The sequence below is a fragment of the Thalassophryne amazonica genome, chromosome 2 (genome assembly GCF_902500255.1).
Source record: "Thalassophryne amazonica chromosome 2, fThaAma1.1, whole genome shotgun sequence".
NCBI classification, from domain to species: Eukaryota; Metazoa; Chordata; class Actinopteri; order Batrachoidiformes; family Batrachoididae; genus Thalassophryne; species Thalassophryne amazonica.
Window position 1 is genome coordinate 95,906,653 of NC_047104.1, and position 17,733 is coordinate 95,924,385.

At 42.5% G+C, this 17,733-nt stretch overlaps 1 protein-coding gene across 1 annotated transcript in view; it reads right to left on the bottom strand.

Annotated features, from left to right (window-relative positions):
- Window positions 1–6,739: 6,739 nt before the first annotated feature.
- Window positions 6,740–17,733, bottom strand: part of aldh1a2 (aldehyde dehydrogenase 1 family, member A2) — a 112,634-nt gene continuing 101,640 nt past the window's right edge. Inside the window, exons 12-13 of the mRNA XM_034190040.1 lie at window positions 7,570–7,644; window positions 6,740–7,340 (exon numbers count right to left, since the gene is read on the bottom strand). Coding sequence (XP_034045931.1) covers window positions 7,268–7,340; window positions 7,570–7,644 — 148 coding nt within the window. The 3' untranslated portion in view covers window positions 6,740–7,267. The remainder of the gene's footprint in view (window positions 7,341–7,569; window positions 7,645–17,733) is intronic.

The following is a 17,733-nucleotide window of genomic DNA, read 5'->3' on the forward strand; positions in this document are numbered from 1 at the left end:
GTGGTGAACCCACAGGAGGGCAGGCCAACGTCGCTCTTTCGGGCTGAGCCCGGCCGGGCCCCATGGGCTAAGGCCTGACCACCAGGCGCTCGCACGCGAGCCCCAACCCCAGGCCTGGCTCCAGGGTGGGGCCCGGCTCCGCCATACCGGGTGACGTCTCGGTCCTTGATTTTTTACTGGTCATGGAGGTTCTGAACTGCCCTTAGTCTGACCCATCACCTAGGACCTGTTTGCCTTGGGAGACCCTACAAGGGGCACAAAGCCCCCGACAACATAGCTCGTAGGATCATCCGGGTATGCAACTCCCCCACCACGATAAGGTGGCAGCTAGAGGGGGAGAACTCTTCATTCAGATTCATATAATCACTAACAGCTGTATGTCTAAAAGGAAGCAAATGGTCGACATTTTAGTCATCAACTCATGACCAATAGGTAATGCAAGTAAGTAAGTCCCTTCGGCTTCTCCCTTGTTTCACTTGGGGTCACCACAGGAGATCTGAGGTGGATCTACATCTTGATTTGGCACAGGCTTTACACTGGATGCCCTTCCTATTGCAACATGGCAAATGGGAAGGGGTGGCCTTTCCACCAATGCCCAACGAATAATAGCAAATGTACATCTTATATAAAATGTCAGCTCTGATTCACCTCTCTGCTGCTTGCAATTGCTGACTGGGACTCTGCCTCCACCACCCCACCACCACCAGTTCGTCCCTGCCTTCTTCCATTGACAGCTTTCAAGATCAATGTATCCCTTAATTGTCAAAACCAGGACCTGCCCCAAAGACTGTCCAATGTACCGGACAGAGCATTCTGGGCATGCCCAGTCAAAACGGTGGTATGAAATGAAGTTCAGCACTGACACTAGCAGATTTGAAGAAAGTGTGCACCGTATTTCCTTGATTAAAAGCCTGGGGGGTTATTTTTTCAACCTGTGCTCAGACCAGACGCCTAAATGAGGCAGGCCTTTATTCAAGGCTGGTGATTATTTACAAAATGCTGCTTGATACCTGCACTGTAATATGGTGTTAAGTTTCACACAGATATCCCTGGGTGTGGTGAACCAAAGACAACTGCATTAGATTAGAGCCTTCTGTACCTCTGCGCACCCTCTCCATAGCCCGGTCAAAACAACAGAGACTGCAAGGGCTGTGATTGGTCACTTTTCCGTTTTTTCTCTTTCCTCTCCCATCATATTTTAAATATTTTTGCAGTACGCACACTGATTACATTACAATCATAGATCAAATAGATTTGGCAGAAAAGTCCGCAAATATGACCAACTTTACAACAGAGTCGTAAACTACAAAGACACTCAAATAACCCACAATTCGTGGAGGGAAATTGCACGTACTGTAATGCTGATTTGAAGGTTGATGATTGTATAAAGAAGGGGAGCTTATTGAGGGACAAATTGGTCCAGAAAAAGCCACAGTTCTTTTAATTGCATTAGGACACTCACCAACGCAACACAGAACTTCAAAATAGTCACGTGCACGTCAACGTCATTGCATGGCCATGGAGTAAAGGAGTTATAGAAGCATAAATCAGGCATGAGGATTTTAAGGTACCACTCTGCAGCGGACTTAGACAAAAGAGTGACTCGACCAAATGTAATCTTTTTAATGCACATAATGCCCAGGGCTTATTTCAGGCAGGCGTTTATCAGACGAAGTTTTGACCCGACCATTAAATGAGGCAGACCCTAGTCAAGGTCAGGCTTTTAATCAAGGAAATACGTAAGCCTAATTGGTGCTGGGGATTCCCAGTAAATCATTCGGCCCCTATTGACTGTAACTAACGGATTTTGTCCATTTTATACGTATAATGGATTTTGTCCATTACATACGGATTTTGTCCATTTCATACATATAGTGGATTTCGATTTTAACGAACAAAATTTGGTGGTCCACCTGAATCCATTATATACGGGTTTTTCTATATTTTGTACAAAATCTCAATGGAAAATATGTTTAACCATTTCTAGTCTCCTGAGTTTCAATGGTAGAACTACATTATCTCATGTCTGACTTATCTCATGTTACACCTTTAGAAAGTCAAATTACAGTCATAGTCAATCTGCTCTGTGCACACCTGATCCTGTCAGCTCTCAGAAGTGAAGCAGAGTAAGTCCTAATTAGTATTTTGTTTTCTGGAGCAGAAATCCCCTTTTTTAATACTAATTTAGGCAGTCCTGTGACTTATATTTTGGTGCGACTTATATATGGGGGGGGGGGGGGGGGGCACAAATGACGGAAGAAAAATATGAAGTCGCCTTTCACTATTGTTATACTAAAACTAGTTAATACTATTTATCTTTTAATGTAAAATAAATATAAGCCCATATTGATTTAACTAAAAGAGAAGCAACATGGTGTCATCTCCATGTGGGCTCAGCACCTGCGGGGAGTCTGTAGAGGGTCTGGTGCTCTGCTTTTCTGGCAGTGGACAGGGGCAAATACCCACATGGACTGACAATCGGTTATGGAACATAACTGTTGGAACATGGAACATTACCTCTCTGGTGGGGAAGTACCCTGAGCTTGTGCAGGAGGTCAAGAGATACCAACTAGAAGTTGTTGGGCTCACCTCCACACATAGGCTCTGGAATGGTACTCCTGGAGAGGGGCTGGACTCTCTCTTTTTCCGAAGTTGTCAAGGGTGAAAGGTGCTGGGCGGGTGTGGGGATACTCATAAGCTGTTATTTTGGAGCTTTCCCCATTGAACAAGAGGGCTGCCTCTATGTTGTTCTTGTTATAGAGAGGAAGCTGACTGTTGTTTGTGCATATGCACCAAACAAACCTGAAAGACCTAAATGTGTGGTAAGGGTTTTCTGGGAACTTTTGATGGAAGAGACTGTCCGGATGGCCTTCAACTCACACCTCTGAGAAACTTCTCCCAGATCCCGAGGGAGGTCGGGCACATGGAAGCAAATTAGTCCATGTTCAAGGCCTCCATTGCTGAAGTTGCTCAAGTCTCTGGATTTTGTTGGGCTGTCATGGCTGACATGCTTATACAATGTTGCATGGAAGTCACGGACAGTACCTCTGGATTGACAAACTGGGGTGGTGGTCCCCATCTTTAGAAAAGGGGACTGGAAAGTGTGTTCCAATTACAGAGGCATCACACTTCTCAACCTCCATGGGAAAGTCTATGCCAGGGTACTAGATAAGAGACTTAGACCATTAGTCGGACCTCAGCTTCAGGAGGAGCAATGCTGGTTCTGTCCTGTTCATCGAACAGTGGATTAGCTCTTTATCCTTGCAAGGATATTGGAAGGATCTTGGGAGTATGACCAACCAGTCTACATGTGTTTTGTAGACTTGGAGAATGCGTATGACTGGGTACTTTGGGGTATCCTGTGGTGGGTGCTGCGGGAATATGGGGTACCGGATTTGCTGCAACAGGAGAGCCGGACTCGATATGACCAAACTACGAGCTGTGTCCGCATGCTTGACATTACATCAGACTTCTTTCTGGTGGGTGTTGGACTCCGCCAGGGTTGCCCCTTGTCACCAATCCTGTTTGTGATATTCAGGGACTGGATTTCAAGGTGCAGTCAAGGATTGGCATGTGTCCAGTTTGGTGACCTCAGAGTTGTATCTCTGCTTTTTGCAGATGATGTTCTGTTGGCTTCATCAGGCAGTGACCTCCGATACGCAATGAGCAGGTTTGAGGTCGAGTGTGAAGCGATGGGGAGGAGAATCAGCACCTCCAGATCTGAGACCATGGTCCTCTGTCGGAAAACTGTGGATTGTCCCCTCGGCGTCAGGCAACAGTTACTGCCCCAATTGGAGGAGTATCACTGGATTTTGTTCATGAGTGGGGATAAATTGGAGCATGAGATTGATAGATGGATTGAGGCAACGTCTGAAATCTTATGGATGCTGTACCAGACTGTCGCAGTGAAGAAGGAGCTGAGTTGGAAGCTGAGGCTCTCAATTTACCAGTCGATTTATGCTCCTATCCTCATCTATGGTCATGAGCTTTGGTTAATGACTGAAAGAATAAGATCCCACATACAAGCAGTAGAAATAAGATTCCTCTGTCACGTATCTGGGCTTACACTCCAGGACATAGTTAGATTGTCAATTATCCAGTAGGGACACAGAATAGAGCTGCTGCTTCTTTGCATCGAGCCACTTGAGGTGGTTCGGGCACCTGGTGAAGATGCCCCCTGGTCTTCTCCCTAGGGAGGTCTTCCGGGCATGGCATGTTCAACTGGGAGCAAGCCCCGGGGAAGATCTAGGACATGCTGGAGAGATTTTATTTCCCAGCTGGCTTGGGAACACTTTGGGATCCCCCAGGAAGTGTTACAGGACTTGGCTGAGGATAGGGAAGTGTGGGTGGGCTGCTTGCTTTGCTATCACCATGACCTGGACCGGATAAGCAATTGAAAATGAATGAATGAATGAATTAAATGAACTTTCAAGATGTTTGAAAATTTCTCTTTCTTTTTGTCCATCGCAAACTATGACATACTTTGGTAATCTTTTTCAATGTTGTGGAACAGATAACCTTGCCATGCATGATGGATGACAACATGGACATTTTCTGGAAGCACTAGTGTTGTGCTAAAGTATTAGTACGAGCTTGTGGTGCTATCTAGAATTCTTTTTGCATCGCATGGTACAGGCAACACTTTTGGTTTTGCTCCCATTTTGTATGAGATGAACTCAAAGACCTAAATCTTTTTCCACATACACAATATCACCATTTCCCTCAAATATTGTTCACAAACCAGTCGAAATCTGTGATAGTGAGCACTTCTCCTTTGCTGAGATAATCCATCCCACCTCACAGGTGTGCCATACCAAGATGCTGATTAGACACCATGATTAGTGCACAGGTGTGCCTTAGACTGCCCACAATAAAAGGCCACTCTGAAAGGTGCAGTTTTGTTTTATTGGGGGGGGATACCAGTCAGTATCTGGTGTGACCACCATTTGCCTCATGCAGTGCAACACATCTCCTTCGCATCATCCGTGAAGAGAACACCTCTCCAACGTGCCAAACGCCAGCGAATGTGAGCATTTGCCCACTCAAGTCGGTTACGACGACGAACTGGAGTCAGGTCGAGACCCCGATGAGGACGACGAGCATGCAGATGAGCTTCCCTGAGACGGTTTCTGACAGTTTGTGCAGAAATTCTTTGGTTATGCAAACCGATTGTTTCAGCAGCTGTCCGAGTGGCTGGTCTCAGACGATCTTGGAGGTGAACATGCTGGATGTGGAGGTCCTGGGCTGGTGTGGTTACACGTGGTCTGCGGTTGTGAGGCTGGTTGGATGTACTGCCAAATTCTCTGAAACACCTTTGGAGACGGCTTATGGTAGAGACATGAACATTCAATACACGCGCAACAGCTCTGGTTGACATTCCTGCTGTCAGCATGCCAACTGCACGCTCCCTCAAATCTTGCAACATCTGTGGCATTGTGATGTGTGATAAAACTGCACCTTTCAGAGTGGCCTTTTATTGTGGGCAGTCTAAGGCACACCTGTGCACTAATCATGGTGTCTAATCAGCATCTTGGTATGGCACACCTGTGAGGTGGGATGGATTATCTCAGCAAAGGAGAAGTGCTCACTATCACAGATTTAGACTGGTTTGTGAACAATATTTGAGAGAAATGGTGATATTGTGTATGTGGAAAAAGATTTAGGTCTTTGAGTTCATCTCATACAAAATGGGAGCAAAACCAAAAGTGTTGCGTTTATATTTTTGTTGAGTGTATGTTACCAAACCATGTGTTAGATCACACCTGTAAGCAACAGTGATCACCACATGCCGGTTTGTAGTGGCTATAGATCAAGACCCTTCCAGGATGCATGTCTGTGAAAGTGAGAGCCGGACATTCAATGCATATAACAAATTTGTTTGTATGTGCCTGGATGTACAATGATGAATTAAGTGTGTTTTTCTTCTGCTTACATTACAGCATTGTTTCATTACATTACAGTAAAAACTGATAGTAAGGCACAATACACACTAACTGAAGGGTTGGTGAGTTCAGCCCTGACTGTGTCTAAGTGTCCTTGAGCAAGATACTAACCTCCAAAATGGCTCAGTCTTATGGCAAAATGCTGCTTTTGACTCCCACACAAATATGAGAAGAAGAAAGAAATAATTCCAGATGCTGCGAATACTTGAAAGAAAAACAGCTTTCATCATCCAAACACTTTTATCAATTTAATTACGTTTTAGTCTAATGAATAAGATCAATAAAATGGGCCACTGCACAAGTATGTGTAGCATTTGAAGATGAAATAAGGTTCAGCAGCAGTTATTTCCCAGATGATTGAAGTTGATGTTTGTCATTGCTGAACATAAAGATTCAGATCTAACAAAACAATAAAAATGTAAACTGCAAAAAAAAAAACCCAAAAAACCCCAAAAAAGATACTGAGCCTTAATAATCTGTAATATAAATTGTGTAGTAAACACTCAGTGAAAATATTTTCACAATAAAAAATGCTACAAAAAAACCCTATGGTTATGTTGACTTCTTATAATTTTATAGCATATGATTGTATAAACATAAATGGACATCAAATTATCAGTTACACAATGGTACTCTTTTAGCAGGTAAGAGTAAAATGCTTTTCAGAGGTTAAAATCTTCATGTTTACATCAGTCAAACATTCCCATACAGTGTTAAATCATAAAAGCTAAAGTATAGACAAAAAACAATTAGAAATAAATTTTGACTCTGCATGAATGCCATCATCCATTCATCTCTCAGAGTGACACTGTCAGTGGTTTGAATGAGCTGACATCCTTCCAGAAATGACACTGGGCAAATCAGAACAATGACATGACAATCAGACTGCACAGTACAAGAAGACTGCTTCCCAACACTGGACAAGCAGCTAGCAACGGAATGATCACAAGTGCAGGGAATGAGTCATTTAAGGGGTGAGGATCAAGGAGCAGAGTCTGTGAAGGGGTTGGTTTTTTTTTTTGGGGTTTTTTTGTCAAAACTGCCTCCCCCTTTACCTCAGTGTGTGTTTTATCGTAGTTAGTGGAGGAGGTATATGTGGTCATCAGTTTTAGACGGGAAACAGTCCACAATTTCAAGGCAGGTGGAAAAAGTGGTCTGCCTGACTGTTGTGAGTAAGGTGTAGCTGATGGAAGGATGTCGGGGCAGGAAGTGGTCACAGCCTTTAGTTATCATGGAGATAACTAGGTTTGATGGGTGGTTTGCCACCTTGGATGGATGGGCCAGTAATAATGACAACACTACCACTTCGGAAAAAAGTGGCTGCCTTATGAGTTCTTGGACACCATCTTCATTGTGATGGTCTTCACTTCTGCATACTCTTTCAGGCCGAGTTCTCCCCTGAAGACAAACAACACAAAACAGGAACAGTAAAGCTCATTTCAGTCACTCTTGTAGACTACAAGACTGAAATGTAATACTGTAATATCAGCGGAGTTTAAATGTTGCAACATAAAGATTAAATAAACTTAAAGATTTATAGTGTTAAGACATTTAGGGAACTGGGTATTCAAAGTCAGTTTTATTAATGTGTGTATTCAGTGTGCAGACATCCAAAAGACATACTCACAATTCACGTCCATTCCCAGACATTTTATATCCCCCAAATGGACACTGTGTGCTCAGAGCATTGAAGCAGTTTATCCTAGAAAATACACAAAACATGCATCATTCTTCTGTGTTTGACTCACACACTCTGCTATCGACAATACTGTTTCATTTTTATTTTTTTTTTACAAAGCAGCAGTACTGTGATGAAAACTCGACATCAATCCTATTTTCAATATGTTGGAGTTGAAATAATAAATAAAGCTATGCTGTCCTATGTTGGGGATCCTGCAAATTCTCAGGATGCTGCACAGACCAGCCTGTTCAGCTGAATCAAATGCTTTGTTAAAATCAACACAGGTTCCAAAGAAGCCCTGCCAATATTCATTTCTGAGGAGCTTAGAGTAGACCTGCTGCTCCTTTGTGCTGAAAGGAGCCAGCTGAAGTGGTTTGGGCATCTGGTAAAGATGCCTCCTGGGTGCCTCCCCAGAGAGGCATCTGTTCCAGGCATGTCCACTTGGGAGGAGACCCCAGGGAAGACCCAGGACTAGGTAGAGAGATTATATCTCCACACTGGCCTGGGAACATCTCAGAATCACCCAGTCAGAGATGGTTAATGTGGTCCGGGAAAGGGAAGTTTGGTGTCCCCTACTGGAGCTGTTGCCCCCGCAACCTGATCCCGGATAAGCAGTTGAAGATGTGTGAGTGAGTGAGGGTGTGAATGTTCAATGAGTGCTCAAAGAGATATGTAGAATGCAATCAATGCTTGATTTCTTTGGTGTGAAACCAGAATGCTGTTGTTGCTGAGCATCACGCAGCTGGCACTGAATGTTATTGAGAATGCCCCTTTCAATCACCTAGCATGGCATGGAGAACAGAGTAACGCCACTGTAGTAGTTGTTGTTGTTGAAATCTATGCGATCATGCATTGTTTTCCAGAGAGGGACAAGTCCTTTATTCCAATCTGTTGACATGATACCTGTCTATCAAATGGAAGCAAAGATTGCTTGCAATGCCAAGAGAACAATATCTCCACTTGTCTGCAGAAGGTACCACATATCTCTGCAGCATTATCCTCACCTGTTTTGTCACATTTGCAATCTCAGTGAGGTTTGACGATTTGCAGATGACTAGTACATCAGCCACCAGATCCCTGGAAGTGGAAATATCCGACATCCTGGCTGAAAGTTCAACCACATCAAACTGCTAAGTACAGCACGCCCAACAGCACAGTACAACAGAGTAACCTGTCAGGACCTTGTTGTCCCTTACAATGACTGGTGGCGCAAGGAGTACGGTGCATCTGGAAAGTATTCACAGCGCTTCATGGATGGATGGATGGATGGATAGGGCTGCAGCTGTCGATTATTTTAGTAATCGAGTATTCTATAGATTATTCTGGCGATTAATCGAGTAATCGGATAAAAAGAACTTTTGTGTTTTAAATCATTAACAGTCTAGGGCTCTCCCTAAGTAATGGCAAAATGTCACTGCGTCATCACGGAGATTGTCAAATTCAGTGTATCCCTTTCTGTTTTCCTGGGTAATTATTTTTTCACATCTTTACAGGTTTTGGCTCTTTCCTGTTGTCAGGAGCTCAATGAAAGTTGGGCCAAAGTCTTGACATTTTGCTGAAATGGCGATGGGTTGTGGCTTTCTATTTTTTGTTTTCCCCAACTTGTAAAATTTAACCATTTTTATTCATTTATTTATTGATTCATCAAGGTGGTGTACTGGGTCCCTGCATGATTTTTTTTCAGCTGGAAGTTGAACATGCAGCCTCGCAGTCACTGGTTTTATTTATTATTATTATTTTATTTGAGTTCCCGTGTTTGTGAAGCATTGTGTGTTGTCCAAAAAAGTGAAAATTAAAAAGCGAAACACTCATTGCGAGTCACACAGAAGACAAAGTGGACTTCTTCCAGAGACTGTCTGTGGCCGGGACGGAGCTGTGTGAGGGCAGTGCTGAGCCGCTCACACCGGACAGAGAGAGGCAGCAGCCGGCCGCCGCGCGTAGAAGGACGAAACTGTATTAAAAAAACAAACAAACACTGCTTTGCTTTAAATGCACAGTAAGCTATTTCAGATGATCAGCGTGGACCGTCTTTTTCCTAAAAGGCTTTATTTCCCTCTGTTTGTCGCGTTGGAAAGCTGTAGCTTTTGAGCTAATTTGATTAGCGCTTGCTCTACTTCTTATTCTGTTTGTTTTTCTGGGAACATTACAGCGCCACACACAGGCATATGTACTACAATGTTAAACGAAGCTTCGAGGCACAGAAGTTGCCTCGAACATTTTTGGTAATCGAATTATTCGAATTACTCGACTAATCGTTTCAGCCCTAGATGGATGGACCTTATTGCCAAATAAATCAAATCAAATCAGAGGACACACAAACTCAAAGTGCTACTGGACATCGCGGCACAGAGAAATGGGTTTCAAGATAATCCCTCAGCCCGTGCACGTCGGGGTGCATCAAGGGGATCCCGGAGCGGGCGTAGGATTGTATACTGGTTATTCCCGAGAAACGAGAAGGGCATCTTTATCTACTCTTCCTTCAATGCCGGAGGGGAGGAGAGTGAATCTAGCGGGGAAATTACTGATGAGGCACAGCGGCCCTGTCACTATGCTGGATGACATTTCTGCCATCGATGAGTGCGCTGCCACCACACAAAATATCCACATTCTTCCTTTTTTCTTCTCCTCCATGAAGTCACACTAGGCTTTTTTGTATTATTATTTATTTATTTTTATTTTATTCTTTATTATTTACAGTGCTTCCCCTTCTGTGCCTACAGTCCGGGATATTTCCACAGCCTCTTTTCAAATAATACCAGTATCATAGCAGCTCACAGCCATCCTGAGCTCTTTGTGCGCAAACCTGTCAACATTTCAGTGAGATTCCAACTGAAAAAGTGTCACTAATTCATGCATTTTGTCACTAATTTGTGTCTCTACCTACTCCCCAAATGTCGTAGCCCAGTGAGATAATACCCTTATGTTTGCTCCCTTTGTTGTCTGCTTCATAATAATTTGGCTCAAACCTGTCAGGCTGATCACCACACATAACTGACATGTCAGTGTCTGAAGTGTCGATCTCATAAGAGCTTTCAGACACTGACAAAGTAATGTTTTCCTTAGCGCTGTTTATGAGGATCAACATTGTTTTCATGTACCGAGTGACCTGAAACCAATGCAGCAAGCCTGCTGAAGTGCACGTTTCAGTTTTTCACCTCGCGAGGCCAAACAATACTGCTGGAGAGGCAACATTTTGCCGAAATACTGTGTGCTGATATCAATCATTCAACAAAATAGAACAAAATAATATGAATCAGCACAAAACAAATCATGTCATTTGCATATTAAGGGCTACAACTGCTAAGGCTAATGCCTTAGCTGCAATAAAGACTCTTTGAACTTCCCATTGGTGTTGTTTTCTGTTCAGGGGTCTCCAGTTGTACAAAGAACCCTTACACTATCAGCACTGGCTGATATATGAACTCGCTGGGTGAATTGTAGGTTTTACCTTTGCATGCTTTACTACAGCAAAAGAAATATATGACATGGTTTCACTCTGACAAGAAGCCCAAAAGACAGAATTCACCTTATTTAAATTTTTAATTGAAATGTCTGTTTGATGAACATCACCTGCATCCTTCCACTGAAAAATCTTGTACTTTACACATAGTTTTTTTTTCTGTCTGAGTAAATCCCATTAAGATCACTGGCCTTGCAAGTATCAGAGCAGTGGTGCTTATTGTTGTCAAAATTCATATTTTCCACACAGTAGTGGCTCGATGCCCATCAGGGGGTTTCCAGCAGTTTGAGCACCACTACAACACTCAAGTGTAAACACAGAGGATTCAGACTATGTGCTATCTGGAGAGAATGTATGGAGCACAGCAGATAGCTGTCATGACAAATTCTGTTGATGATGTAAAAACAAAGCCAATTGGGAAGTGGGAAGACAAAATTCATGACTGTAGATTTAGAAATAATTCCTGTTGAGACATCTTAAAATATCCAAGTGGCCTCTGTGTGCATGCATGCATGTGTATGGCTTCTATCACAGAGAAACTGGGGAGAGCTGACATTTGCTGTTTTGTATGCTTATGTATTTTGGGTAAAGGATGAATGCTGAGAAAACATCATTGATTGGACAAATATTTTTGGAGAAATTAGCAATTTTAGCTAAGCAGTGAACAATGGACATTATGCTGCAATGTACCATGGTAGTTCATGGTTTTGGGGTTTCAAATGTTGTTATTGTGGTTCATGTTAGTTTAACTGTGTTGTCAGTGTTATTAATGTATTGCATTTTTGTAGGTCAATTGGTTTAGTCAGTTAAGTGTCATGTTGCCGTTACCATGAGTGTGAAGTGTAGTGCGTTTGACGTCTTCCGCCACCATCTCTCTTTGTGTGTGTGTAAAAGTAGAAGCAGTATTTTCTTGCAGCAGAATGCAGAAAAGACAAAAGCATGCATGTGCGTATAACTTCGATCACGGACAAGCTGACATTTGCCGTTTGTTATGCTTATGTATTTTGGGTCAAGGATGAACGGCGCCAAAACAGAACACTGATAGGACTAATAGTTTTGGAGAAATTATGGATATTAATTCAATCAATTCAATCAATTTTTTTATATAGCGCCAAATCACAACAAACAGTTGCCCCAAGGTGCTTTATATTGTAAGGCAAGGCCATACAATAATTATGTAAAACCCCAACGGTCAAAACGACCCCCTGTGAGCAAGCACTTGGCTACAGTGGGAAGGAAAAACTCCCTTTTAACAGGAAGAAACCTCCAGCAGAACCAGGCTCAGGGAGGGGCAGTCTTCTGCTGGGACTGGTTGGGGCTGAGGGAGAGAACCAGGAAAAAGACATGCTGTGGAGGGGAGCAGAGATCGATCACTAATGATTAAATGCATAGTGGTGCATATAGAGCAAAAAGAGAAAGAAACAGTGCATCATGGGAACCCCCCAGCAGTCTACGTCTATAGCAGCATAACTAAGGGATGGTTCAGGGTCACCTGATCCAGCCCTAACTATAAGCTTTAGCAAAAAGGAAAGTTTTAAGCCTAATCTTAAAAGTAGAGAGGGTGTCTGTCTCCCTGATCTGAATTGGGAGCTGGTTCCACAGGAGAGGAGCCTGAAAGCTGAAGGCTCTGCCTCCCATTCTACTCTTACAAACCCTAGGAACTACAAGTAAGCCTGCAGTCTGAGAGCGAAGCGCTCTATTGGGGTGATATGGTACTACGAGGTCCCTAAGATAAGATGGGACCTGATTATTCAAAACCTTATAAGTAAGAAGAAGAATTTTAAATTCTATTCTAGAATTAACAGGAAGCCAATGAAGAGAGGCCAATATGGGTGAGATATGCTCTCTCCTTCTAGTCCCCGTCAGTATTCTAGCTGCAGCATTTTGAATTAACTGAAGGCTTTTTAGGGAACTTTTAGGACAACCTGATAATAATGAATTACAATAGTCCAGCCTAGAGGAAATAAATGCATGAATTAGTTTTTCAGCATCACTCTGAGACAAGACCTTTCTGATTTTAGAGATATTGCGTAAATGCAAAAAAGCAGTCCTACATATTTGTTTAATATGCGCTTTGAATGACATATCCTGATCAAAAATGACTCCAAGATTTCTCACAGTATTACTAGAGGTCAGGGTAATGCCATCCAGAGTAACGATCTGGTTAGACACCATGTTTCTAAGATTTGTGGGGCCAAGTACAATAATTTCAGTTTTATCTGAGTTTAAAAGCAGGAAATTAGAGGTCATCCATGTCTTTATGTCTGTAAGACAATCCTGCAGTTTAGCTAATTGGTGTGTGTCCTCTGGCTTCATGGATAGATAAAGCTGGGTATCATCTGCGTAACAATGAAAATTTAAGCAATACCGTCTAATAATACTGCCTAAGGGAAGCATGTATAAAGTGAATAAAATTGGTCCTAGCACAGAACCTTGTGGAACTCCATAATTAACTTAACAAGTGATGGCTTTTTAAGTAATGGTTTAATTACTGCCACCTTAAAAGCCTGTGGTACATAGCCAACTAACAAAGATAGATTGATCATATTTAAGATCGAAGCATTAAATAATGGTAGGGCTTCCTTGAGCAGCCTGGTAGGAATGGGGTCTAATAAACATGTTGATGGTTTGGATGAAGTAACTAATGAAAATAACTCAGACAGAACAATCGGAGAGAAAGAGTCTAACAAAATACCAGCATCACTGAAAGCAGCCAAAGATAACGATACGTCATTGGGATGGTTATGAGTAATTTTTTCTCTAATAGTTAAAATTTTGTTAGCAAAGAAAGTCATGAAGTCATTACTAGTTAAAGTTAATGGAATACTCAGCTCAATAGAGCTCTGACTCTTTGTCAGCCTGGCTACAGTGCTGAAAAGAAACCTGGGGTTGTTCTTATTTTCTTCAATTAGTGATGAGTAGAAAGATGTCCTAGCTTTACGGAGGGCTTTTTTATAGAGCAACAGACTCTTTTTCCAGGCTAAGTGAAGATCTTCTAAATTAGTGAGACGCCATTTCCTCTCCAACTTACGGGTTATCTGCTTTAAGCTGCGAGTTTGTGAGTTATACCACGGAGTCAGGCACTTCTGATTTAAAGCTCTCTTTTTTAGAGGAGCTACAGCATCCAAAGTTGTCTTCAATGAGGATGTAAAACTATTGACGAGATACTCTATCTCACTTACAGAGTTTAGGTAGCTACTCTGCACTGTGTTGGTATATGGCATTAGAGAACATAAAGAAGGAATCATATCCTTAAACCTAGTTACAGCGCTTTCTGAAAGACTTCTAGTGTAATGAAACTTATTCCCCACTGCTGGGTAGTCCATCAGAGTAAATGTAAATGTTATTAAGAAATGATCAGACAGAAGGGAGTTTTCAGGGAATACTGTTAAGTCTTCTATTTCCATACCATAAGTCAGAACAAGATCTAAGATATGATTAAAGTGGTGGGTGGACTCATTTACTTTTTGAGCAAAGCCAATAGAGTCTAATAATAGATTAAATGCAGTGTTGAGGCTGTCATTCTCAGCATCTGTGTGGATGTTAAAATCGCCCACTATAATTATCTTATCTGAGCTAAGCACTAAGTCAGACAAAAGGTCTGAAAATTCACAGAGAAACTCACAGTAACGACCAGGTGGACGATAGATAATAACAAATAAAACTGGTTTTTGGGACTTCCAATTTGGATGGACAAGACTAAGAGTCAAGCTTTCAAATGAATTAAAGCTCTGTCTGGGTTTTTGATTAATTAATAAGCTGGAATGGAAGATTGCTGCTAATCCTCTGCCCCGGCCCGTGCTACGAGCGTTCTGACAGTTAGTGTGACTCGGGGGTGTTGACTCATTTAAACTAACATATTCATCCTGCTGTAACCAGGTTTCTGTAAGGCAGAATAAATCAATATGTTGATCAATTATTATATCATTTACCAACAGGGACTTAGAAGAGAGAGACCTAATGTTTAATAGACCACATTTAACTGTTTTAGTCTGTGGTGCAGTTGAAGGTGCTATATTATTTTTTCTTTTTGAATTTTTATGCTTAAATAGATTTTTGCTGGTTATTGGTAGTCTGGGAGCAGGCACCGTCTCTACGGGGATGGGGTAATGAGGGGATGGCAGGGGGAGAGAAGCTGCAGAGAGGTGTGTAAGACTACAACTCTGCTTCCTGGTCCCAACCCTGGATAGTCACGGTTTGGAGGATTTAAGAAAATTGGCCAGATTTCTAGAAATGAGAGCTGCTCCATCCAAAGTGGGATGGATGCCGTCTCTCCTAACAAGACCAGGTTTTCCCTAGAAGCTTTGCCAATTATCTATGAAGCCCACCTCATTTTTTGGACACCACTCAGACAGCCAGCAATTCAAGGAGAACATGCGGCTAAACATGTCACTCCCGGTCTGATTGGGGAGGGGCCCAGAGAAAACTACAGAGTCCGACATTGTTTTTGCAAAGTTACACACCGATTTAATGTTAATTTTAGTGACCTCCGATTGGCGTAACCGGGTGTCATTACTGCCGACGTGAATTACAATCTTACCAAATTTACGCTTAGCCTTAGCCAGCAGTTTCAAATTTCCTTCAATGTCGCCTGCTCTGGCCCCCGGAAGACAATTGACTATGGTTGCTGGTGTCGCTAACTTCACATTTCGCAAAACAGAGTCGCCAATAACCAGAGTTTGATCCTCGGCGGGTGTGTCGTCGAGTGGGGAAAAACGGTTAGAGATGTGAACGGGTTGGCAGTGTACACGGGGCTTCTGTTTAGGGCTACGCTTCCTCCTCACAGTCACCCAGTCGGCCTGCTTTCCCGGCTGCTCGGGATCTGCCAGGGGGGAACTAACGGCGGCTAAGCTACCTTGGTCCGCACCGACTACAGGGGCCTGGCTAGCTGTAGAATTTTCCACGGTGCGGAGCCGAGTCTCCAATTCGCCCAGCCTGGCCTCCAAAGCTACGAATAAGCTACACTTATTACAAGTACCGTTACTGCTAAAGGAGGCCGAGGAATAACTAAACATTTCACACCCAGAGCAGAAAAGTGCGGGAGAGACAGGAGAAGCCGCCATGCTAAATCGGCTAAGAGCTAGTAGCTACGCTAAGCTAGCGGATTCCAAAAAACACGCAAAGTGAATAATGTGTAAATAATTTAGAGGTGATTCAGCAGAAGGAGTGCTTTAGTTAAGGCACGTAAAGATTACACTGGGAAACAAATCGTAATCTAGATAAGTAGATCAATCTAACTGCGCAGATTAAACAGCTAACAGATACAGAAAAACACCGCTGTGCTCCGGAACAGGAAGTGATACAATACCGCAGTAAGAGCCAACCACCAGTAGAGGCAAATATTAGCTAACAACACTGAACAATGGACATTGCTAACTACATTCTGGACTCACACACCATTCCAGCAGGGGGCAGAAAATCATCTTATATTAAAAGCGTGAGTGCATGCATGCATGCGTGATTTTATTTTGTTAATTCAATGTACGTATATAATATAATTGTAAATATGTTAAAAATACTTGGATGGCACAAGAAAGTGAAAACACTTATTTCCATTGTGGTCCATTTAAAAATCAAATGACAAAATAGAAGTAATAAAATAATAATAATAATAATAAAAATAATAATAATAATAATAATAATAATAATAATAATCAATCAATCAATCAATCAATTCAATCAATTTTATTTATATAGCGCCAAATCACAACAAACAGTTGCCCCAAGGCGCTTTATATTGTAAGGCAAGGCCATACAATAATTACGTAAAAACCCCAACGGTCAAAACGACCCCCTGTGAGCAAGCACTTGGCGACAGTGGGAAGAAAAAAACTCCCTTTAACAGGAAGAAACCTCCAGCAGAACCAGGCTCAGGGAGGGGCAGTCTTCTGCTGGGACTGGTTGGGGCTGAGGGAGAGAACCAGGAAAGAGACATGCTGTGGAGGGGAGCAGAGATCAATCACTAATGATTAAATGCAGAGTGGTGCATACAGAGCAAAAAGAGAAAGAAACACTCAGTGCATCATGGGGACCCCCCAGCAGTCTAAGTCTATAGCAGCATAACTAAGGGATGGTTCAGGGTCACCTGATCCAGCCCTAACTATAAGCTTTAGCAAAAAGGAAAGTTTTAAGCCTAATCTTAAAAGTAGAGAGGGTGTCTGTCTCCCTGATCTGAATTGGGAGCTGGTTCCACAGGAGAGGAGCCTGAAAGCTGAAGGCTCTGCCTCCCATTCTACTCTTACAAACCCTAGGAACCACAAGTAAGCCTTGCAGTCTGAGAGCGAAGCGCTCTATTGGGGTGATATGGTACTATGAGGTCCCTAAGATAAGATGGGACCTGATTATTCAAAACCTTATAAGTAAGAAGAAGAATTTAAAATTCTATTCTAGAATTAAGAGGAAGCCAATGAAGAGAGGCCAATATGGGTGAGATATGCTCTCTCCTTCTAGTCCCTGTCAGTACTCTAGCTGCAGCATTTTGAATTAACTGAAGGCTTTTCAGGGAACTTTTAGGACAACCTGATAATAATGAATTACAATAGTCCAACCTAGAGGAAATAAATGCATGAATTAGTTTTTCAGCATCACTCTGAGACAAGACCTTTCTAATTTTAAAGATATTGCGTAAATGCAAAAAAGCAGTCCTACAT